The 23,579-nt window shown below is 43.9% G+C and overlaps 2 protein-coding genes across 6 annotated transcripts in view; one reads left to right on the top strand and one right to left on the bottom strand.

The window, feature by feature from the left end:
* The first annotated feature begins 597 nt into the window (after positions 1 to 597).
* On the top strand, positions 598 to 13,874 carry Psmc1 (proteasome 26S subunit, ATPase 1). Of its 2 annotated transcripts, none has more exons than XM_005321315.5 (11): positions 598 to 687; positions 3,872 to 3,925; positions 4,327 to 4,423; positions 6,439 to 6,563; positions 6,791 to 6,976; positions 7,160 to 7,288; positions 8,123 to 8,219; positions 10,100 to 10,289; positions 11,163 to 11,314; positions 12,136 to 12,290; positions 13,528 to 13,874. In XM_005321315.5, exons 1-11 carry the CDS (start codon positions 685 to 687, stop codon positions 13,660 to 13,662), a joined length of 1,323 nt encoding a protein of 440 aa, XP_005321372.1. In that variant the 5' UTR covers positions 598 to 684; the 3' UTR covers positions 13,663 to 13,874. The 2 variants fall into 2 exon arrangements, with proteins under 2 accessions (XP_005321372.1, XP_021579512.1); XM_021723837.3 differs by lacking the exon at positions 598 to 687 and adding an exon at positions 1,072 to 1,096.
* A 4,858-nt stretch (positions 13,875 to 18,732) lies between these two features.
* Nrde2 (NRDE-2, necessary for RNA interference, domain containing) overlaps positions 18,733 to 23,579 on the bottom strand; it is a 45,154-nt gene continuing 40,307 nt past the window's right edge. For 2 of the 4 annotated variants that reach the window (XM_005321316.5, XM_040276509.2), the window contains exons 13-14: positions 20,165 to 20,236; positions 18,733 to 19,668 (exon numbers count right to left, since the gene is read on the bottom strand). In XM_005321316.5, the coding sequence (XP_005321373.1) occupies positions 19,543 to 19,668; positions 20,165 to 20,236 (198 nt within the window). In that variant the 3' untranslated portion in view covers positions 18,733 to 19,542. Of the gene's footprint in view, positions 19,669 to 20,164; positions 20,237 to 22,590; positions 22,900 to 23,579 lie in introns of those variants that run through there. The other 2 variants (XR_013439214.1, XR_013439213.1) reach the window with 2 other exon arrangements.

The following is a 23,579-nucleotide window of genomic DNA, read 5'->3' on the forward strand; positions in this document are numbered from 1 at the left end:
AGGTTGAGGAAATGTGACAGAGGTTGACAAGACTGGACTGTTGAGCTGGCTGGGATGGGTGAAAGAGAATGTAAAGCTTCTGGTTTAGGTCTCTGAACGGTGACATTGGCCAGGACAGAGTACAGGTGAGGTTGAACAGATCCTGCAGAAGAAGCTAAGTTCGGTTTTGGAGATTCTACACCATGTAGGTCATATATTGCTTAACCACAGGGACACATTCTGCAAAATCATCATTAGTGGTTTTGTGCATACCTCATAAGTGGACTTACACAAACTAAGACAGCTGTGATGTCACTAGGCAATAAAATCCTATGGGACCACCGTCAAACATTAGGTCTATTGTTGACCAAATCATGTTCCAATTATTTTGCATACTTTTTTATTTTCACAATTGCCCCAGTTCTTTGACAGTCGGTATCACTGTCGTAAGTTATTGACAAAAGCCCAGTAAAATCTAACTTTTTCTTTCTTTTTTTATTTTTATTTTTTAAGGTAAAATATATACAAGGTTCACAACACATGTGCGAGGTACTTCGATAACACAACCCACCAACACCTGCTCTTCGGGCGCAACTTTATTCGTAGGATGTTTGGCCTCCTTCGGCTTCCGTAGTCTCCCAGCAACTTCCTCTCCTGAGTGGTGAATGCACTTCCGGCAGCAGCAGCCGGAGCAGCCGAGACAAGATGGTGAGTGACTAAGGGTTTCAGCCGGTGGTCGCGGTAAGACAGTACCTGAGGAACGGCCCGAGGCGAGAGAAGGAGGCGGATGCCGAGGAGCTCGGTCCTCCCTCTCCCCTCCTATCGGCCGGCTCTCCACTGCGGGCCGAGGCTCGCGGAGCCTCCGGCAGACGGCGCGCAGATCCACCGCGGGCCGGGCTGACCAGCGGGCCTGGCCGGGGGCCTGCTGCCTCTGCCCGGCGCAGTGGGTCCCCACGCGGGGGACAGAAGAGCGGGCCGCCTCGCCAGCGTTGCCTCTCCGCCGACCGGGCTGGGCCGACGGCGCTTCCTTGCAGTACCGGGGCAGGCGTTTTCCGAGCGTTGGGAGGGAGAGGTTGGAGGAGGAGGCGGAGGAGGGACTCGTTGCAGCCGCCGAGGGGTGAGCGGGGCGGGGAGCCGTTTGGATGGGCCTTGGAGGGAGCCGTAAGGACGGCGCTTTGACAGGCGGACTGGGAGGGAGGGAGGGGGCCGCGGTCCACTGCTAGGAAAGGCGGCCCGCATGTCGGCGTTGACCCACTGAAGGGCCGAGCGCGGCGCACCCCGGTGCCCGGGCGGCTGGGGGCTGACGGCCCCCCGCAGGGCGCTCGCGGTCCAGAGGCCAAGGCGCGCCGAGTACCTGCGGGGACGGGCTGGCCGGTGTCACCACTTGTTCTGTTTTATAGGAAGGGAAAGGACAGCGAGGGTTGGCTGTTTTTTGATAGGGTGTCAGACAAAGACCCTCGGAGGAGGTGAAATTTGAGCAGAGGCCTAAATTGAGGGAGTAGCCATGCAAGTGTCTGAGGGAAGCCAAGACTGCCAGTGCAAAGGACCTGAGAGGGGACTGCGTTTAGCTCAACCTTGGATGGCAAGAAGGCCAAAGCACGCAGTGAGGACCTCCGGGTGGAATTCTAAGCCTGTGCCCGGTGTTTTTTTTACAGCGTTTCTCCTTATTCCTTACAACACACCAGCCCTATCTTTTCTGGAGCAGTAAGAAACAGCTGTGCTTTAGTATCTAGCAGACCTGGGTGTGATTCATGGCTGTTTCTGGCAGGCTCTATGACAATATGTAAGTCACTTACCCTCTCCAAGCCTTGGTTTCCTTATTTGCAAATTGGAGGTAATCATAGTACCAATCTCTTGGTGTTAGCAAGAATTAAATGGGATAATATTCCAAGAATGTTTAGCATACTACTTGGCATATAGTAAGGACTCAAAATTCAGTGAACTTTTTGTTATTTGAGACTGAGAAACATGTGAAATGCCCCAGAGATGGAATGAGGGACCCATTCAGGAAAATGTTCTGATTTTTTCTGATGAACCTGGAAAGTTTAAGTATAAACAGGTTGGCAAGGGCCAGGCATGCCAAACTAAAGAGTTTGGGCATCACACCATAAAGGCCAGGGACCGCTAAATGATTTTGAGAATTGAAGGGCCAGCTGTTTGTTTTTAAAGGCAGTAGCTATATTGGTGAGAGAAGAAACTGGACCCAGGGTTCTCATATCAGAGGCTATAATCCAAATAGATGATGGCCTGAATACTGGGGATGTAGCCCTCTAGTACAAGGTTTGCCCAAGTGAGGCCTGGGTTCATTCCCCAGTACCAGAGTGTGGGAAGAGGGGCACAGGAGGCAGGGGATGATGATGGTTTGGGATGAAAACCGGAATGAAGGAGTGGAGATAGAAGAGAACAAAAAACTGAACCAGAACAGAATCTGGGCTGTTTTAAGGCCCACATTTTGTAGCCAGACTGACAAAATCTTGACAGGCAGAGCTGGGAGGGAGGGGGCTGCGGTCCACTGCTAGGAAAGGCATAAAGTTTTAAGGTGAGGACTAGATATAGTGCAGTTGAAATTCTTCTGGATGATAGCGTAAGGTACATACAGTGTAAACGATTGTCTGTTACCTTGATTTTCTTTATTCACTACATATTGGTGAGAACTTATTTTAAATTGCGTATGTAGTAAGTTGTCTGTCATTTTCTGCAACAGGAGCTAGTATCATCCCCTGCTCTTCAGTTAAGACACCAAAACTCAAAGAGGTGACCTGACTTACCTAAGGCCACAGAGCCTATGGTAATAGAACCAGAATTCAGACCAGAGTCATCTAATTCCACAGCCCTATTCTCAGGCTTATTGCAGTTCCTCATCTATAAAGAGGGAATAATGAACCCTTCTTGGAGGATTATATGTAATTAATGAGATTGAAGGAAAAATATCTAGTAGAGTTGGGCACTTAGAAAGCATCCCACCAACATTAGCTGCCCTAGCCATCAGCAAGTTTAATAAATGTTAAAGGCTTATAAGTTGAACTGCCTATTTAAGCAAAACAAATTGTGTTACCCAGATTCTCTCTGTGTCCTTAATTACTTTCTTCAGAGTAGATTACAAAATTTATTGTGCTTATGGTGCAGTATATTTGACATTAACTATCAGGTAACCATGGTAAAGTTTTCTGATAGTGAAACTGCTAGTGTATTAATTTAGAGTCACCTATATGAAAGTGAGTTGAGGGAACTAAGCAGTCCCCTCTATAATCAGTAAGTTCACTGTTAACTCATTTCTAAGTCATTGCTCTGTGTTAAGCATTGTCCTATAAATGAAGGGTCTATTTTAAAATAAGAAATCTCACAAGCTTTTTAGTTACATTAAGCTCTTAATATCTTAAGGGGGGATTCAGTTTTTCAGATTGAACAGAAAGACCTGCCTGGTGGCCCCCAGGTTTTAAGGTGAGGTGTAGATAAAGTGCAGTTGAAATTCTTCTGGATCATAGTGTAAGGTACATACAGTGTAAATGATTGTCTGTTATATTCACTTTCCACAAGATGATTCCTTGAAATACACTCTTGGTAGCCTCACTCTGGTAATTTTATATTAAAGAATGTCAAGCTCTATCTATACCTTCTGCTCAAGAGGGAATGATCTTAGAACCCAGCCTCCTTAGTTCTGTCTACTTCTTAATTGAGTTACTCTTGCTTCTAAGATGTAGTCAGTTGCATATAATCTCTACTACACTAAATACACACATTAGCTACAAGGCAAATCCTGGGTTTGTAAATGTTAAAATAAGAAGATGTGTTTGTGTTTTAGAATCAGGACAGTAAGAAGGATGTTCTTTTGAACTGATTGTATTCTGAATTTATATCTATGTCTGATTTTTTTTTTTTTTTTTCCTTTCAGGGTCAAAGTCAGAGTGGTGGTCATGGTCCTGGAGGTGGCAAGAAGGATGACAAGGTAAATAAAAAACCAGATATGTACTGTGATGTGAAATTATGGAAAATGGCATAGGTCTCAACTGAGTTCTTTGGGTATTCAAGAATTTTAAAAAACAAAATGATCTAATAATTATTTAACTAGCCTGGTCTATAGATAAAATATACTTTTCATGAATAGGCTGACTCATTGTCATTAATGTGTATTATGAAAAGGTTACATTTACTTATTATAATTATTTTACTTATTAAAATTGCAAGAATGTGAAGTTCTAGTTTTTTTTGTTGTTTGTTTTTTAAGGTTGTTTTTAAAATAGTATCCTAAAAGATAAGGAAATTGTACCACCTGATGGTACTACAGGAATACATTTATGTTTTATGATTTCCATATGACCTTTTTTCTTGCTCTTCTAAAAACTCAAGGATAAGAAAAAAAAATATGAACCTCCTGTACCAACCAGAGTGGGGAAAAAGAAGAAGAAAACAAAGGGACCAGATGCTGCCAGCAAACTCCCACTGGGTAATGACATGGTTCCTCCTTCCTGTCTTCCCAGTTCCTGGGGAAAACCCATCTCTGTGCATGTGGCTTAGTGTCCTTAAACTTGTAGCTCTGTGCTCCTAACCCCATTCTACCATTCCTCTGAGTTATAGTTATACTTTATTTTTAAATCGAGTATTATATACGTCTGCTCACTTAAAAAAATTCATTTCTTTAAGCCCCTTTAGCTTATCAAAAGTATGTGTGTTGGTCAGCTTTCCATCGCTGCGGCCGAAGTACCTGACAAGACAGCTTAGAGAAGGGAGTGTTTATTTTGAATTCACAGCTTCTGTGGTTTCGGTCTATGGTTAACTGACTCCATGGCTCTGGGCCTAAGCATTGTGGTGGAGGACAGCTCCTTAACCTCACCCTATTTGCCTGTAGTTACCAATAGTCCATTCAAATTATCAATCCATTAAATGGGTTGATCCACTAATGAGGTTATAGCTTTCATAATCTAATCATATCACCTCTGAATATCCCTGCATTCCCTAACACAGGAGCTTTTCAGGATACATTAAAGATCCAAACTATAACAGTATGGTTTTAGATTACAAAACCCAACTTAAACTTGAGTAACTCAGAAACATTTCATGAAATGAAAGGTCACTGTATTAAAATTTGGATCATGTAATGCCTGAACTTAAAATTCATTGACTTCCTGCTTACAAAATAACAAGTGTCCCTATCCAGTCTCCCTCTCTATGTCCAACCCTGCCACTCCTCTTTGCTCACTGGTTACACTACCTGCTTTTTGTCTTTCAACTTCTCTGTATATCAGGGTCTTTGCCCTTACGCTTCCCTTGCTTAAAATGTCCTTCCCATGGCTGTCTGCTTCTCATCTTTTCAGGCTTCAATTTAAAGACCACCACCATGTCCACCTAAAAGTATCCTTCCCTACTTAGAAGAAGTAAACTATATATTTTTTTAAATTTTGCTCAGTTAAAAACAAAGGGAGTCAAATAGTAAAATCACCCATTAATCTACTATGATAACATGGATATATAATGAATGTTAAAGGTGACATTTTAGTTTTATAGGCAATAGGATGGGTTATTTAATATAAATGGATGAGGTTTTTAAATCTTCCAGAGAAAATGAAATTAGGCCACTTGCCTCTTGCCAGATGGATTATAGATATACATGGGAAATAAATAAATGAAATATTCAGGGATATATTTAACCTTAGGGAAGAAGAGGCCTTTTGAAGAAAGCTAGAAAACCCAGAAACTATGAAAGGCTGACAGATTTGTCTATGTAAGTGATAAAATTCCTCTGTAGCATGAGACTTCAAAACAAAATCAAAAGAATCAAAGCATGGAAAGGTTAATATCCCTGATAGTGTAGAAGCCTAAAAATGGATGAGCATAAAATAAACCAACTATCTAGCGGATCAGTAACTTTTTTCTTCTTTAAATATATACACTGTTCAGTCAGTACATGTCATTTTGCGCTAGCCGTTTGGTCCTATCCTTAATCCCATTTTTAGATGTTTGGTTATAACTGCCAGCATCCCTTTTCTATTTTCATCTCAGTACTTGCTTTGCTTGGGGTTAGCAAACTGACTTTTCCACAGTTTTTCCAACTGAAATGAGCTTATTTTATTTTGTTGTTGTTTTCTTTTCTTTTGGTACCAGGGATTGAACCCAGGAGTGCTCTACCAATGAGCTATATCTCTAGTTCTTTTTATTTTTTGAGACAGGGTCTCAAGTTGCTGAGGCTGGCCTTGAACTTGCAATGCTTCTGTCTCGGCCTCCTAGTCACTTAGATTATAGGTGTGCACCACCACCCCCAGCTAAAGTGAGTGTTTTTGTTTTTGTTTTTTTGTTTTTACAAAATCTTGGACTGGGGATACAGCACAGTGTTAGAATGCTTGACTAGCAAGCATGAGACCCTGGGTTTGATCCCCAACACTGCAAAAAAAATATTAAAATGCTAATATTTTCTCCTTAATTGCAAAGTTCCAAGTAAAATAGAACTTTATTTTTTAATTACAGTGACACCTCACACTCAGTGTCGCTTGAAATTACTGAAGTTAGAAAGAATTAAAGATTATCTTCTCATGGAAGAAGAATTCATTAGAAATCAAGAACAAATGAAACCATTAGAAGAAAAGCAAGAGGTAAGTGGAGAAGTTACTCTAATTTTCTTTTTTACAAACTGAATTCTATTTAGAATCTGAAACTGTCAGATAAATTAGATTCCAGCAGGTAAACTTCTCCAGGCCTGTGTGAAGCCTTATTAGGTATCTTAGAAAAGCATCAGCTGTTCTAACAAACTAAGAACCTATAAGGACTACCTGGTGCCTCTTAGGTCTAATCGGCTTCTCCTTCTTGGTATATTCTATAGGAGGAAAGATCAAAGGTGGATGATCTGAGGGGGACCCCAATGTCAGTAGGAACTTTGGAAGAGATCATTGATGACAATCACGCCATCGTGTCCACATCTGTGGGCTCAGAACACTATGTCAGCATCCTTTCATTTGTGGACAAGGATTTGTTGGAACCAGGCTGCTCAGTTCTGCTCAACCACAAAGTGAGTTGCTAGTCTCTAAGGAAATCCATAGGAGTGCTTTCTGCCTCCTCTCAGACCTGTCCCAAGTATGTGGATGTCAGAGCACTCCTGGGAGGGGAGAATGATGCCATAATTGGCATATTTTGTTGTTAGCAGACTGAGGGAATATCCTGTTCTGTGTTAAAGCTTGGTGTTCCTTGCTAGGTGCATGCCGTGATAGGAGTGCTGATGGATGACACAGATCCCTTGGTCACAGTGATGAAGGTGGAAAAGGCCCCCCAGGAGACCTATGCAGATATTGGGGGATTGGACAACCAAATCCAAGAAATTAAGGTATGGCTGGGAACCAGTTCTAGGTTTTTAGACTTAGTTTCTTATTGCTTGTCCTATTCAGGGTACTTTGGAATTTGTTTTTCTTTATTGATCAGATTAGTGACTGTCTCGGGGCTTATCAGTTATGAGTTGTTTTTGTTAGTTAATCTGAATTAGATAGTAAATATGTATAGTATGATAGTTCCTACAGCAGCTGCAGCTTAATACTTACCATATGTAATGTTTAATTGTGTGAAGACATGTTTCCATTGACTTTGGCTGTGGATATCTAGAAACCTCCAGTGTGTATGGAGGTAGCATGTGTACCTGCACATGCTTACAGAGTGCTGGGGTCTAGAACATAATTCCAGCTCCTGCAGTAGTCCTGGGGATTGGGGAATATGGTCATTTAGGATGCTGTGGGCCAGGTGTCTACATGCTCTTTAATCCACAGGGAAGTCAATCACAGATATCCACTGGTTATCTCTCAGACAATTGGGATACAGATTTAATGTCCTTAGGTGGGAACAACCATCAGGAAATCTTTCTTGGTCCTATCTATAGTTTATTTGAAAAGTGTGAATTTTACCTTTCTTAAGTCACTCTTGCTCAGTGCTGACTTCTACTAGAAACTTGAAGGGAACTGGGTATAACTTAGAAGCTGGTTGCTAGGAGCCTAGCTGGGACAGATGTCCTCTTCAGTATGCCCTTGCTGCTAATGCAACTTAAGTACATTGTCTCGAAGAGTGAGATTTTCACTTATTTTTGCTAGAAGGAAGATATTCTCATGTCAAATAATGCTAATAATTTCAATATGAAAGACTAGTTTTTAGCAGGTATTTTTATTTTTTTTAGGAATCTGTGGAGCTTCCTCTCACCCACCCTGAATATTATGAAGAGATGGGTATAAAGCCCCCAAAGGGGGTCATTCTCTATGGTCCACCTGGCACAGGTATGCTGGTTTGATACTTTATAGGTACTCAGCTCATATCCTGAGTAGCAGCATTTGCTATTGTAATTACTAAACCATCCAGTGAGGACACCACAACTATTTTAGGGTATTCAGATCAGATTCACTTTCCTGACCCACTTGTACTGGATACGTATTTGTCAATGAAAGTGTGAATGAATCATGATAAAAATACATGTATATATATCTTATTGAACATGTTCCTGAGGGTGTGCTGGGGATTGCCCACTTCAGAGGTAAAGTAGGCCCCTGGGCCCAGAATCCTGGAGCCAGAAACAACCACTCTACTGCAGCCCCTAATCTTTCAGCTCAGGAAATTCATGTTTCCAAGAGGTTGGTGACTAACCCAGAGTGGCACGACTTTGGGCACTGAGCAGATAATAGCTGAAGCCATAATGGAGACCTGATGCTCAGCCACACACCTTTTACAGAGCGCTGGCCTGAAGGGCTGGAGCCCAGCACTGGGCAGGTAAGCCCCTCAGAGAAGTGGGTGACCTGTTCAGTGATCCCTCTAGCTATTGAAGCAACCCAGCAACTGGTCATGGCTGCTTCTGGACTGTAAGATCCCATCTATTGAAAAGGCCCTCTTTTTCTTTTAGCTATCCTTAATTGATTCTCTTGGTCCAGCCCCTAAGCCTTTCATCTGCCACTGTACCTAAGGGAACATCGTTGTCATATATCTCAAAAGTTTAGCTCCCTGTCCTTCCCACTGTGGAGTTTTCTATGTCACTCCCCAGCTAGATTCCTCCTTGGGTTCCCCTGTTGGTCTCAAAGTGCCATTTGTGCTGCAGCTATTTCTGAATCCTGCAGCGGCACTCAGTCCTCAGGCATGTCCTCACTTACCATCTAAAGGGGTTACCGTCTGACAGATCTAAAATTCTCAAATTGGATATTCTTTGTTTTGGACTCAAAATAGAAATATCATGGTATAGAAAAGTATTGGAGATATGGTTTGAGATCTTCCTGAGAGCAGTGAGAGGAACTGCCTTTTCCTCAAAGGTCATCCCAGACTGAGAAAAGTCCTAAACTTTCCTCAGCTCTCATTTGTAGGCTCCATCAAAAGCTAGTTAGGGCTCACATGCCTGAGCTGACATCAAGCCCACCCAGATTAACTATGCTGGTGATAGAGCCATGTGACCAATGCTCATGAATCTTGGGGTTTGATTTTTAAACATTTAAACCCCCCTTTATTTTTAAGTTGTAGCTAGACACAATATCCTTATTTTTTATTTACTTTTATGTGGTGCTGAGGATCAAACCCAGTGCCTCATGCATGCTAGGCAAGCACTCTACCACTGAGCTCCAGCCCCAGTCCCTTAGGTGTCGCTCTTTAGGATCAAACCTAAGATTCCAGATGGTATATCATCACTGATAACTCTGCAGTTTATTTGATTCTCTAACCCTGGGTTGGATGGGTCAGGTTAATTTTATATGCAGCTTTGAAGGGACCCAAGGAAAGCTCACCTAGAGGGGGAAAAAAAAAAAAAAATATATATATATATATATATATATATATATATAGCTAGTATAGATATTCTTCCTATAGGTAATTATAGTTTATAATTCTTTATTGGAAACTTTGGGTCAAGGTTTGAAACTAACCAAGTATGTAAGATATTTGCTGATATTGTCGTTGATGAATTTAAGGAAACGGTTCAAAATAATCAAAACATGTTAGGTTCTTCTAAATTTCCTCTTACCTACTTAGGAGAACGGAACTGCAGGACTCCTGATGTGGTGTGCCTTTCATCACTGGGTTACCCCCATTTGTGGTGATATCACTACTTAAGGTGGTGATATTTCTAAGTTAAAATAAGACTTGAGGGTTTTTTTCTTATCCTTTTTCTTTTTATCTAAAATAGGTAAAACCTTGTTAGCCAAAGCCGTAGCAAACCAGACCTCGGCCACTTTCTTAAGAGTGGTTGGCTCTGAACTTATTCAGAAGTACCTAGGTGACGGTCCCAAACTTGTGCGGGAATTGTTTCGAGTTGCTGAAGAACATGCACCATCCATTGTGTTCATTGATGAAATCGATGCCATTGGGACCAAAAGGTAAACTTCTCCACCTGTTTTGCCTTAATCAAAGGTAAAAATCACACAGCTCTTTAAGAATGATCATTGGGCTCTGCATGAGTGGTGAGGTCTTGTTGTCTATGGCCTTCTGTGTGGGTGCTTTGGACTCTGCTCTCTAGAAGCTAGGTAGCAACTACCCAAGAGCATGGTTATGTCTGGAAATTGGTCAGTCTTGAAGAACTACAGCTTGAGCACTTGCCCTGAGCAAGGACCACCAGGATTTGAGGGATAGAGCCATGAACATCATAGTCTCTGCCCTTGAGTTCACAGTCAGGTTGTGGGATCAGACACCAAACTGGAAAAGGAAGACAGAATCAGTACTCCAATTTCAGGCACAGAAACTGCTGTGAAGAATTTTGTGATCTGTAGCTTGGTTGATGGGGGTCTGTTTGTGCTGCTGTAACAAAATACCATAGAATGAGTAAATTACAAAGACAGAAGTTTATTTTCTCACAGTTCTGGAGGCTAAAACATTCCAAGATCAATTTGATGACATTGGTGTCTGGTGAGGGCTGCTTTGTGCTTCCAAGATGGTCCCTTGATGCTCAGTCCTCATGAACATGTGGCAGAAAGGCAAAAGAGGACAAATGCTATGTGCTCATGTGGTAGAGTGAAGAGGCCTACGCTAGTTCCCACCAGCTTTTTCTTTAGACACTAATTACCTTCCAACACATAAATTTGGGGGGACACATTCAGAACAAAGCATAGGAGGCTAATTTTTTATGTTAGAAGAATGAGGGAGTATATTTGGATTAAGAAGAGAATGTTAAGGTGTTCTGTCATGGTAAAGTCTTTGCTGACCTTCCCCTTTAGCGGGAGATTTGGGTCTTTATTTCTTCTCTTTTTCCAAAGATACGATTCAAATTCTGGAGGCGAAAGAGAGATTCAGCGGACAATGTTGGAATTGTTGAACCAGTTGGATGGATTTGATTCAAGAGGAGACGTAAAAGTTATCATGGCCACAAACCGAATAGAAACTCTGGATCCAGCACTTATCAGACCAGGTTAAATTTACTTTTGTTTCATCTTAGAGAATTAATGTATTTGAGTGTGCTTTGGGGTGATTATAAACTGATACACCTAATAGCAAATGCCATAGTGAAACTTAGAAGGGGTATGTCTTTGGTAAATCATATTCTAAGTTCTTGCATCTTAGCCCTTTGAATTCTAATCTTACATCTTGATCTTTTTCCCCATAATAAATATTCCCCTTTTAGCCTCAAACACTTGCTTTTTTCTTGAAAAAATAATTTGTATGACAGCTGGGGTTAATCATTTACATTCAGGTAGCACTAGAAAAAAACTAGTGATTTGAGCCACACAGGGTGGAGCATGCCTGTAATCCAAGCAGCTTGGGAGGCTGAGGCAGGAGGATCATAAGTTCAAAGCCAGCTTTAGCAAAAACGAGCACTAAGCAACTGAGACTGTCTCTTAAATCAAGGTAGGGCTAGGGAATGTGGCTCAGTGGGTGCAGTGCCCCCGAGTTCAATCCTCGGTTACCCCCCACCCCAAAAGTGATTTGTTTGGCCTCTTTTGTAATGATTTTAGCCCATAGGTCTCTCCTTTGTCACTAAATGTGCCATTCAAGAATTGCTTCTTTTATTTCTGAGGATACTAAAGCAGAGAGGATTTATTTTAAATGGGGTGAATTCAAATATAGAAATTTACTAAGTATTAAAGTAAATGTTCACTTTTTAAGATCTAGGTATCATTCCCACAGAACACCCCTTAACTGAAACCACACCTGTGGGGAGACAGGATGAAGCCTCTTTTTGAGGGCAGAGCTGGGTCTGGAGCAGTGTGACTGGAAGCTTTCTATCTGCAGGTCGCATCGACAGAAAGATTGAGTTCCCCCTGCCTGATGAAAAGACTAAGAAGCGCATCTTTCAGATTCACACAAGCCGGATGACACTGGCCGATGACGTAACCCTGGACGATTTAATTATGGCAAAGGACGACCTCTCTGGTGCTGACATCAAGGTGAGTTAACTGGGCTGAGTCAGCTTATTTCTGGAAAGGTCACTCCTCTGTCAGGAAAGATTGTGCTCCTGGGGGGAGAGGTGTGTGTGGGTCTTAACATTTTCTTTGTATTAGTTTTACCATTACATCCGAATGGTAGATTTGCTTTTTATTTGAAGGTGTTTTGTGAATTATTTTATGAAGTAAATGACCCCTAAGTCCTTGTAGCCACAATGATGAGTTACTGGCGTAAGTCTGCCACCGTCTCTGCAAGGCCCAGGTGTTCTAGGCCAGAAGATTCGTCTTCCCAATGCGTTCTGATAGGTTACACCAGATTGTACCTCTGGGCTTTATTACAAATGTATTCGAGTTAAGATGCTTCTTCTCAGTTGCCCACAGGGTTTATAAACAAGGCCTAGCAGCACTGAATGTGAGCACAACTTGCTTTCTCTGGGAAGATGTGGGTCTTTGTAAGCGTAAGTGCCATGGCTAGGGAGGAATGACATACACAGCACTTTCCAGGCCAGTGCCTCACTGAGCCTCTGGATAGCTGGCATCAGTCGTGGAAAACTAGGTTAGTTGCCTAGTTGGGGAGTAAAGTCTGTATTCTCTTTTTAAAACCATACAAACCAGCTTTTTATTTAGAAAAATGCCAAGCCTTTAGAAAAGTTGCCACAACAGTACCATGAACACCTACATTCCCACCTGGATTTATTTGTGGTTAACACTTTACCACTTGCTTTCTCTTCCTTTGCACAAGCACTCTCACTTTTTAGATAAACCATTTGAAGTAAATAACCTGATAGCTATAACTAATCTAAGGGTCACAAGGGCTCTTATGATGCTTGACTTTGGGCAAGAACTTAAGTTTTGAGAAAATATTAGTATCAATGCTGTAGTGCAACTTATACTATCTGACTGGAATACATGACCCTTGGTAAATGAAATAGACCTTTATTCTCAATTGCCTCTAAATTCCAGGTGTAATTTCCTAAACGTTCTCTTTAATTAAAAAAAAAAAAAAAAGCTGCAGAAATTACTAACCTGCCAAGCCACATACCTCATTAGAACCAAAACCTAGACACAGCCTAGACTCCTGGCCAGTCTACTTTCTTAAAGTATTCCCAGTTTAAGCCATTTCAGATCCTTTTAAAACTTTTAAAATAATCTTTTCCCAGTGAGCAATTTGTATTTAGTCTATCTTATGCCTTATTTCAAAATAGCTCACTTTCTGAACATACTGACTGCTTTCTTTCAGGCAATCTGTACAGAAGCTGGTCTGATGGCCTTGAGAGAACGTAGAATGAAAGTAACAAATGAAGACTTCAAAAAATCTAAAGAAAATGTTCTTTATAAAAAACAAGAAGGCACCCCTGAGGGCCTCTATCTTTAGTGAACCATAGTTGCCTTCAGGAGTTTTCTTGACCCCTGAGAGGGTTGAGTTTGGGGAAGTTGCCCAGAAGAATCCATGTTCCTGTTGATTTTTATTAGCAAAACATCCTGTGTATCTTCTGGAGTACGACGTATAGGATGCCCATTGGGCACCTTCTCTTGGTCACTGTGCTGCTCTCTGCTTCCGAATAAAGTGTGCTCTTTCACAGACAATGATCTTTGATGTTTATAAGACTGAATTAATGTGGCTATTGCCTTTAGAGAGAGAGAGAAGGTTCCACCTATGGACCACATAGGTTCTTGCAACTCTGTGGGAAAATAAGTTCTGAAGTTCCCAAGAGACTGAGGGTTCCTAAAAGAAACTTCAGGTTAGGACTAACGAATCTGGCTATTGGTCTTGCCTTGTTCTTTGGTTCAGAAACCTCACCTTCAAGAGTATTCAAATGCATGCCAAACTTTCCACCTTCCCTTCTTCCAGCTATTTCCTTTACTTCCTTTTCTGAACAAATCCAAATCTAAAGTCACTGGGTGAGGTAGGTCAAGGGGCACATCCACTTGACAGGGCAGCCTGAGTGAGATTATTAGTTTTGTTAGCACCATAACAAGTTACCACAGACTAAATATAAATTTGTCTCTGGGAGTGGTAGTATTCACCTATAATCCCAGCTACTCAGGAGGCTGAGGCAGCAGGATTTCAACTTCAAGGCCAGCCTTAGCAATTGCGTAGGACTCTGCTTCAGAATTTAAAAGGGCTGGGAGTATATAGTTCAATGGTAGCGCACCCATGGGTTAAATCCACAGTATCATCAGAAAAAAAAAAAACCTCAGTCCAGCACTGGTCTTCTGCGGCTCATATGGTGTTAGCAGGACTTCATTCCTTTATGGAGGCTCTAGGGGAGAATACAGTTTCTTAACCTGGGAGTCACTGGCAGAATTATTTCTTGGAATTTTAGGAGTTAACTCAGATGTGAGGACCTTTCCCAGATTGTGAAGGCCACACTTATTCCTTGACTCATGCCCATGCACCCCTGCTCCCCCAACTCATCCTCAGCCAGCAACAGCAAGCCAAGTCCCTTTTGAGTTCTGAATTTTTCCCATCTTTCAGCCCGCTTATCTTTTTCACACTAATGCCATTGTGATTACGTGGACCTACCCAGATAATCCAGGATAACCTCCCCATTTTAAAAAAGACAATTTGTTTACAAAGTTCCTTTTGCCACACAACACATGTTTCAGAGCTTAGGTGTGGGCATCTTTGGGGACCATTCTGCCTACCATGGAGGATATCCCAACAAAGAGGCCCAGTGCAAGAGGAGGAAGACAATGTATGTGTGAGGAAGTGGGGTTCCCAATCAGGCAGCCAATCAGGCAGCCTGAGAAAGGTCCTTGTCCACATGGAGCAGTAGCACAGCATAGGGACTTGGCATAAGCAGAGTGGGATATTGGCGTGGGCAGGTTAAGAAGCATCCACGTGAAAACAGCTTAACGAGTATTAGAGCCCTTGTAAGTGAGGAGGGCATCAGTGGATAGTGCAGGACTGGATAGTGGCAGAAATAGAAAAGGTTGGTTACATGTAGTTACATAGTGAGAAACCTGGCTCCTGCCATCCTTACTATCTGAGAAGTGACAGGGAAGGAAAGAAGGAAAGTAGAATGAACTCAATCCACTGACAGCCACTAGGAATGGTGATACTCCAATTACAATGGACATACCTAGACCTACATCTTTGCTTCTAAATACCATTTGTGGATTGGGGATGTAGTTAAGACGGCTGAGCACTTGTTGAGCAAGAATGATGTCCAGGGCTGGATCTCCAGTACCACAAAAAGTAAATATCATTCTCCCCTAAAAGGAGCTAGAGTGATTCCAGAGCTGGGCATGAACTTTAAGTATACTTTGCCAGAAAGCAAGAAGTATACAGAATGGACACGTCAAAAGACACTGCCAGTCTGAAGGTGCTGCCACTGGTCAAAATAATTAACATCAATGGAATACAGTCCTTTAAAATAGGAACTGAGATCATACTAACATCCATGAATTGAAAACTTGATAACAGGACATTTGCAATTTTCAGAATACCTCCCCACAAAATGCTCTTTAATTAGGGAAAAAGCAGCTTCACATTGGAGAATCCCAGCAGACACCATCTTAACCTGGTTATCAAAACAAACATCAACAATTAGCATCTTGAAAGTATGTGCTAGCCCAGAGGTGTCACTATTGTGACACTCCTGCCAAAGATACTTTGAATCCATTCAGGAGGACATACCTAGACCTCCAAATTGAACAGTCTACAAATTCTGGACACTTCAAAAGTGTCCAGATTATTAAAAAAAAAAAAAAAAAAGTTAAAGCTTCTAGACCAAATGAGCCAAAGAGATATACATGATAACCAAGTGTATAGGATCCTCTTCCTAAAGAAGACATTGGGACAATCCTTGAGGCCTAACTTTGACCTTAAGATCTTACAGAGAACTGTATTCATGCTGATTTCCTATTTGATACTTGCATGGTAATGTGCAGAAAACTATCGCAACTTACCCTCAAGTGGGTCAGGATAAAAAAGTTCCGTGTACAGTCAGCCCTCCACATCCAAGGGTTCCATATCCATGGAGTCAATCCCGGATCAAAAATATTCAGGAAAAATGTGTACTGAACCTGTATAGACCTTTTTCTAGTCATTACTCCCAAACAATACAGTTAAACAACTGTGTACGTAACATTTGGATTACATTAGGTGTTACAAGTCATTTAGAGGTGATTTAAAGTATATGGGAAGATATGCATAGGTCATATGCAAAGTTATACCCTTCTACATAAAGGATTTAAGTACATTCTGGATTTCAGAATCCTCAGGGGGTCCTGGAGCCAATCCTCCATGGATACTAAGGAATGACTACACTCACTCCTCTGTAAAATATTTTTTAAGTTTCAGACTTTAAAAGAATAAAACACATGCACATCAGTATTTCCTTCTCCTTCTCGGTGACCTCCAATTCCTCTAACCACAGAGACGTCTCCTTTCTCTCAAAGAAAAGTAGCCAAAGCAAATGCCAGTGCCTACGGTGTCTGAGTAGAAGGAGCTGAGGCACAGTGCGGTCACAGCCTGAACTGTACCCCACCTCCACCCCAATCCAGCTGCCTCTCCACTTAGTTTGCTGACCAAACCAATGCTAAAATTACGAAGTGACTAATAATTTCTTCAGATGAGTTTCTTCTCTGGTTTCTCACCTGGTGAGCAGGGCAGTCAGCTCTGCTGCCTGTGGAAGTCACTAGTCCCTTAAAGCCCTTCCTCAGAAGAAGTATTTTAGGGTGAACTCTCCGATTGCTCCCTATAGCAAGCAGAGAACTACCCTGTCTTCACTTTTTAAATGCAAAATAACGAAGGAATATGTGTGTATTATGACCAGCAGCTAACAGAGAGGCTTCTCTTACCTGGACATAGCACAGAGGGCACCTCCTGGCTCTTCCTGATCCCTGCAAGTCCAGCAATCCACAAGCCAGAAGTATGGTATGCTCCACTCCACTGTCAATCCAGACCCAAGACAGGGCTGAGCCCTAGGGTCTCAAGTGATAAGAACTCCTTGAGGAATTAATTAGCACTCCTGATAAATATAAGAGCAACTGCCTGACAGACTTGGAGAAATTCAAACCCCTTCTTTTCCCATCAGTTTGTTAGTTTTGGGAACAGCCTAATCATCTTTCATGCTTTTATGTTGAGCAATCTCAAAAGTCTCTTAAAAAAATCACAATTATAGCACTATCCACTTTTCTATAAAACATCTACCCACAGCCAGCCAGGCATGGTTGGGTATACCTGTGATCCCAATGAGGCTGAGGCAGGAGGACTCCAAGTCTGAAGTCAGCCTCACCTACTCAGTGAGACCTGTCTCAAAAAATAAAAAGGGCTGGGTACGGTGGTGCACACCTGAAATCCCAGCAGTTAGGGAGGCTGAGGCAGGAGGATCATGAGTTCAAAGGCAAGCTCACCAATTTAGCAAGGCCCTAAGTGAGATACTCTCTACTAAATTATTTTTTTAAAAGGGCTGTGGATGTGGTTCAGTGGTTAAGTGCCCGTGGGTTCAATCCTCAGTACCAAAAACTTCAATAAAGGGGCTGGGGGTGTAGCTCAGTGATAAAGTACCCATTTTGTCTCAAGTACAAAAAACTTTAAAAAACACTGCTACCCACAGAGAATTCGTGTGTGAGTGTGTGTGCGTGTGTGTTAAAGCATCTTCTCATGCAGAGGGTAATGTGCCAAAACTCAATGTGAGAAGCTCCTTTATCACATTTCAGGGATTCACTGCCCATTTGCACAGTTCATTCCAGGCTCCCAAGGTACAAGGATCCCACTAGGGTATGAGGGGACCAGTTACCCACAGGCCAGTTTCTAAAGTTCTAATCAAATGAGAACAGGTGCAGGAGTCAGATAGGATCAAAACATGAGTCACTGTTGTAGGGGATGTGGCTTGGTCCTGGGCTTCAACTGGATGCCCCCAACAGGGTGTGCAAGTTACCCACCCGACAAGAAGGTGAGGGTGGTAAAGACTTTCCTTCGTAAGCTGCCAAGAACTGGGAGCGGGAGCCTCCTCATTTTAGCCCTGCGCTGTAGTGGCTCTCATCGGGTCCAGTTCAGGGCTGAGCTCTCAACTCCCTAAGCTCTGCCTGTTTCTGTGAAAAGACACCAGAGGGAGCACCATTAGGTGCCTCTTTGCTGAAGAAATGCACGCAGGGAGGGGCAGGAGGCGGTAGTGACTGGGTATCCTGAGACACTGCCCTTGGAAAGCACGCTAGCACACTGACTCCCCTTCTATTTCCCAACCTGTCCATCAGCTTTGGGCCAAATTTACATCCCACAACACAGGTGTTTCTGTATGGGGGGGCCAAAGAAATGCAAAATCTTCAGCAATTATACAGATGAGGATTAAAAAAAAAAAGAGTCCAGAAAGGAGCTATCTGCTTTGCAGCAGGTCTGTGGGCAAGACAGACGAGACATCCCTCCCGCCACATTCATGGTGAAAAGGACTGCGCTGCCAATCTCTTCAGAGCAAAAGAAGCAAAGAAGCCCAAATGTGGATATTTCTCTCTCATTTTATTCACAGCCCTCAGCAATCAAAAACAGGGCCAGCTGCCACACGGAGGCCAAGCGAACCTCAGTGCTCCCTGCAGAGTCAGGCTGGGTGGGGAAGGTGCTGGCTGCAGTCCGCCCTCTCTGGGATGGTGTCATCAGCAGGCTTTCTGTGGAGGGCTCCAAGGGCTTTCCACTCGTCACTGATGGAGGGCAGACTCTGACTCGCAGGGCTGGGGTGGGCCGGGAGTCTGCACTGCTCCCGAGATCCCAGGGGATGCTGCTGTGCAGAGGCAGGGGCCACCCGGTGGGGCTCAGGAAATAAGCAGACACCTGCCCCACACCTGACCCAGGAAGGAACACCAAGGGTTAAACGACCCTCCACTGTGCTGGGCTGAGGATGAGGACAAAATCTGCTCTCCTGCCACCCAGCTTCAGAAAGACGTCCTAATGTTAAGGGGCCAGACTTTAAAGTCCTAACACAGAGGGATCTGGAAGGACCCTCAATGATGCCACCAGGGGCTGTGTGTACCAGGGCGGGGCCAGTGCTGGCTGGGCAAAGCAAGAGCAGAAGGAATAGGAATCCACGCACAGCTCAACCACACGTCTCGTCATCACTGGTGATCTTGCGCCTCTGTACACAGGTGCACACATTCACATATATAATATGTAAAGCAATGGCTTTGTGTCGTTTACACGTCCAAAACCTTTGTAAGATGGGAAAGCCTGACAACCCCGACACAAAGGACCAAAGAAGAGCACTTCCAAAACAGAGGCTCCTCGCATGCGCTCCCCAGCTCCCCTGCCTGCACCCTAGTCCTCCAGCAGGAGCTCCAGCTCCTCCAGGGGCAGCCGCACACGCAGCTCCTTCTCGGTCATCAGATCCAGGACCTCCTGCAGCTCGTCAGGGAAGTACTCCACGGCGTCCATGTACAACACCTAGTGCCAGAGAAAGACCTCTGGTGAGAGTGGAGGGGTTCCAGCAAGCGTGCCCCCCACCTTGGCCCTCCACAGTCCACTATCCCTTTCTCTTGGGCTTTCTTAGCTCAGGCAGCACTGGTCAGGAAGGACAGTGGACTTGACAGCAGTGAAAGCCAGTGAACCCAAGTGAGGCCTCACTTACAGTGGAGCCAGAGGTGCTGGAGACCCTGAATCACTATCTACTTGACTCCAAATGTCTCCTGGCCTGGATGGGACATGGGTCCCAACACTTTGGGCATCTAAGCTGAATTGTGGGCAAGTGTTAAGAGCCACATTTCAATGCAGGGCAAGGAAACGGACCACTGGGCTCTGACTCCATTAGGATAAGGCCCTGAATGTTCCCCGGGAAGGGGTACTGATAGCCCCAGATGTCCAGGTGATACTGGCTGGGCGGAGGCCTAGAAGAAAGAAAGGTCCTGAGGAATCCTAAGATACCATGGTGTGTAAAACCTACCTTTGCCCAGGGACAATTCTGAAGTGCTTTGTAGAACACACCTTTGCTTCTGTCTTTGTTTCCTAAGGAAGCCTGAGGGGAGGGCGAAAATACAAAAAAGATCAACTGAAGCAGAGCTCAGGCTTTAATAAAAAAGAAAAAACAAAAAAAACAGCCCTCACATGGCATACGGCCCTAGCTGCGTAGGCAGGCTCTGTGGATGGCCCGGCACCATCACGGTGGCTGACGGGAATGCACCCAGATACCAGAAAATGCTCTCTAGGCCCTTGCTATGTGGTGGACATTTCCCTTTTCAAATGGCTCCATGTTGATGCTGAGCACTTTTATTAGCAATCCTGTTCCTCCTCCTGTACTGGGAACCACCTGCCTCATTCTGCATCCGCAAAATGAAGCTGGTGAGCTTGATAAGTTGTGCAAATGAAAAAAACCTTTGCTTTAGTATGTGCCACTGGATGAAAGCTGTCTTTTAGAGAAATGAAATAATCAGGACTATCTCATTTCTCCAATAGCTTACCCCATTTGCCAGATTTTACCTTATTAAATTTTTCCATCAGAAATTTCAGTCTGAGTGTGTGCAGGTTCTCGGCCAGCTTTCTCTCTCGATCTAAACCCTTCATCTCAAGTCAGCCACCACTGTGTTCCCAGCCCAGTGTGGAAGGAGCCATTGCTGGGGACCTCTCCTGACCTTCCTGGGAAGCCAGCTACCCAGGACAGTACCTGCTGGCTGGCGTGAGCAGAGCCCAGGGAGCTCAAGTCTGTCTCTGTGCTTGTCCACCCAGCCTGCTCCCTCAGGATCGGGTTCTAGTGGACACTGGCTCTCCCTAGCCACACAGCCAGCATGCTGCAGCCAGCAGAGAAGGAAGAGCTAATGACTGGGCTCCTGGAAACCTGGACTGCAGCATCCAGAGCTCCAAACTGCTGCTCGGGAACTCCACTTTTCAATCTTGAAGGTTCATTCCCACGGTCACAAGAGACTACAGCTTGGACTGTAACAACACCTATGAGAACCCTGCTTTGGGCAAGGCTCAGCCTCTCCAAGAGCCAGCCACAAGGCTCAGGAGACTCCCCATGTGTCCTTTCTACTGAATGCCTCCAGTTCTGAGGCTGAGCCACTCAATTCACAACTAAGCAGCCGGTGTGTTCGTTCCCACGTCAGTATGCGTCAATGTCCTCTCCTAATTCCTGACTAAACTGAACCTTTTCTTCCTTTTTGAAAAAAGAAAAACTATATTACTATGTCTTCTACCAAGTGCAGAATCCTGGAACCTAATAAATCACTACACTCTTTTCAGTGGCATTTCCTTCATCAACAGGCCACAGGAAAACACTGTGCTTTTCTGCATCAGGGGTGGAAGAGCTTGATGCCAGGTGAGAACTCAGTGGTGACCGTGCATTTTCTACCCATGATTTTGTATTCTAAGACATGGCCTTGGACATGCCTTCACCTGTGGGTAGAGCACAGCCTCAAGTGAGAAAAGAGTCCATGGACACTACCAGCTCTCCTGGTCCCTCTATCACCAACTAAATGTCATCCTAACAACCAAGACTCCTTATAAGATTCCTTTAGGAATGAAACATAACTGGGGGGTGATACACTCTTTTCTGGAGTTTCTGTGACACTCCTGTCACCCCCACAGTATTATGACTGGGTGAATGTGTGTCCTCAGGCAAGCCAGGAACACCTGAGGGTACCAACTGAGTCTTTGCATGGAACCAAAGAAGACAGAGCTGATGAAGGAAGAGAGCTGCTATGAAAAATGTGCTCTTGCTCACCGGGGCCAACCATCTGCCGGGCATTTACTAAAAGAGAGGATCCCAGTTATAAATATCTACCTTTTGCAGTCAGAAGCATCTCCCAAGAAACTGAGAGCCACTGTAGGGAAGGTAACCCTCACCTCAGTCTCCAAGACTCCATGAAGACTGGAATCCTAACTCTGATAATTAACAAACGTGGCTGGCCTGGCCTCATATATGTGAACCGACGCTTTGTACTTCTCTCTGAAGCCCCTTTCCCCACTTTAGTTACCTGATTTTTACTGGCTTTACAAATCACTAATTCTGGGGGTCACGGAGCTGAGCTATATATTCTTAGTCTCTCACAAGCCGAGCTATAGATGACACCTCTGACGCGTGGGTCATGATGGTAACAGCTGCCTAGGTTACTTTTCAGGGACTTGGCTATATTTGTTGAAACCACCAACTCTTCATTTGGGCCTGCACAGGTGTCTAGTGGAGACCTTTTGCCGTCAGAGGGCCAAAATCTCCACCTTCAGATGGTGCACCTCTGTTTTCTGTACATGTGTCTCATAAAGAGCCATGAAGTTTCATTACACGTGCATGAAACACAGATTACTTCACCTCCAATCATTCTCCCCACACCACAGATCACCCTGCTTCTTTATCCCATAAATATCCAACACACCTACCCTCAGGCAGGGAGATGTGTGGCCTCCCACTCCACACTCAGCTGCCTTGTGAATAACTCTTTTGAAAATTTGTTTCAGCGACTGGCATCCTATGCAGTGGGCAAATGGTCACACTTTACCATCTCTGTGCACATCCTGATCCTGCCAATGAGTCTTCAGAGGGGCAGGACAGAGCTCACACAGAGGCGCCCCCTTCCTTCACCCTCAGCCCATGGAGCCAAGTCGCGCACATGTAAGGAACATGCAGGCCAGCCTCCCTGGAGTAGCTCCTGTGTCAGCCGTGAGCAGGGCAACATGGTTCTCCTCTCCCTAGGCGGAAAGAACACCAGTGGCCATGTGGAGTGGCAGCCACCACCAGGCTGCCTCGGCACACCTACCAAGTGGTCTGCACTTGCCCATTTTGCAAAGTTGTTTGGTGCTTAATCTGGCATTCTGTGCCTTCCTCTCTGATATGCTCCACCTCGACGGGGGAACCAACACCTCTAAGAAAATGAGAAGGTGGAAGTCTTCACACTTTTGCAAAACTTGATTCTCTTTTCTCATCTCATTATAAACTTAACTGAGCAACTGTTAGCTCTCAGAATTTTTTCAAGCAATTTGACAAAACTGACATCCATTTTCCTCCAATAAAATGTCATCTCTCTATAATACTCCCCTTATGAGTTGCTGGCACTATGAGAAGTTTACTCATTCACCCCAGGAGGGCAGCTGAAAAGAATCTCTTCCCTCCCACCAGCCCTCCTCAATGGTGGCCTCTCAATATGGCCTGAACTCTGCCCACTATCAACAGGATGGCACAAGGAACTGTACTGAGGGCAAAAGAAATCTAGTGATTAACCATTTAGAAATGCCATTGTTTCTTTTTTATGTAGCAAGACTTCTTTCATCAGCCCCATGGAATCAGCTGATTAGCTTATCAACACTTACATTTCCTTCCTTATTGTGTAGGCACATGACCAAAAAAATCTTCAAAGTAACTGCAACTTTAG

Source organism: Ictidomys tridecemlineatus, chromosome 5 (assembly GCF_052094955.1).
Source record: "Ictidomys tridecemlineatus isolate mIctTri1 chromosome 5, mIctTri1.hap1, whole genome shotgun sequence".
Classification (NCBI taxonomy): domain Eukaryota; kingdom Metazoa; phylum Chordata; class Mammalia; order Rodentia; family Sciuridae; genus Ictidomys; species Ictidomys tridecemlineatus.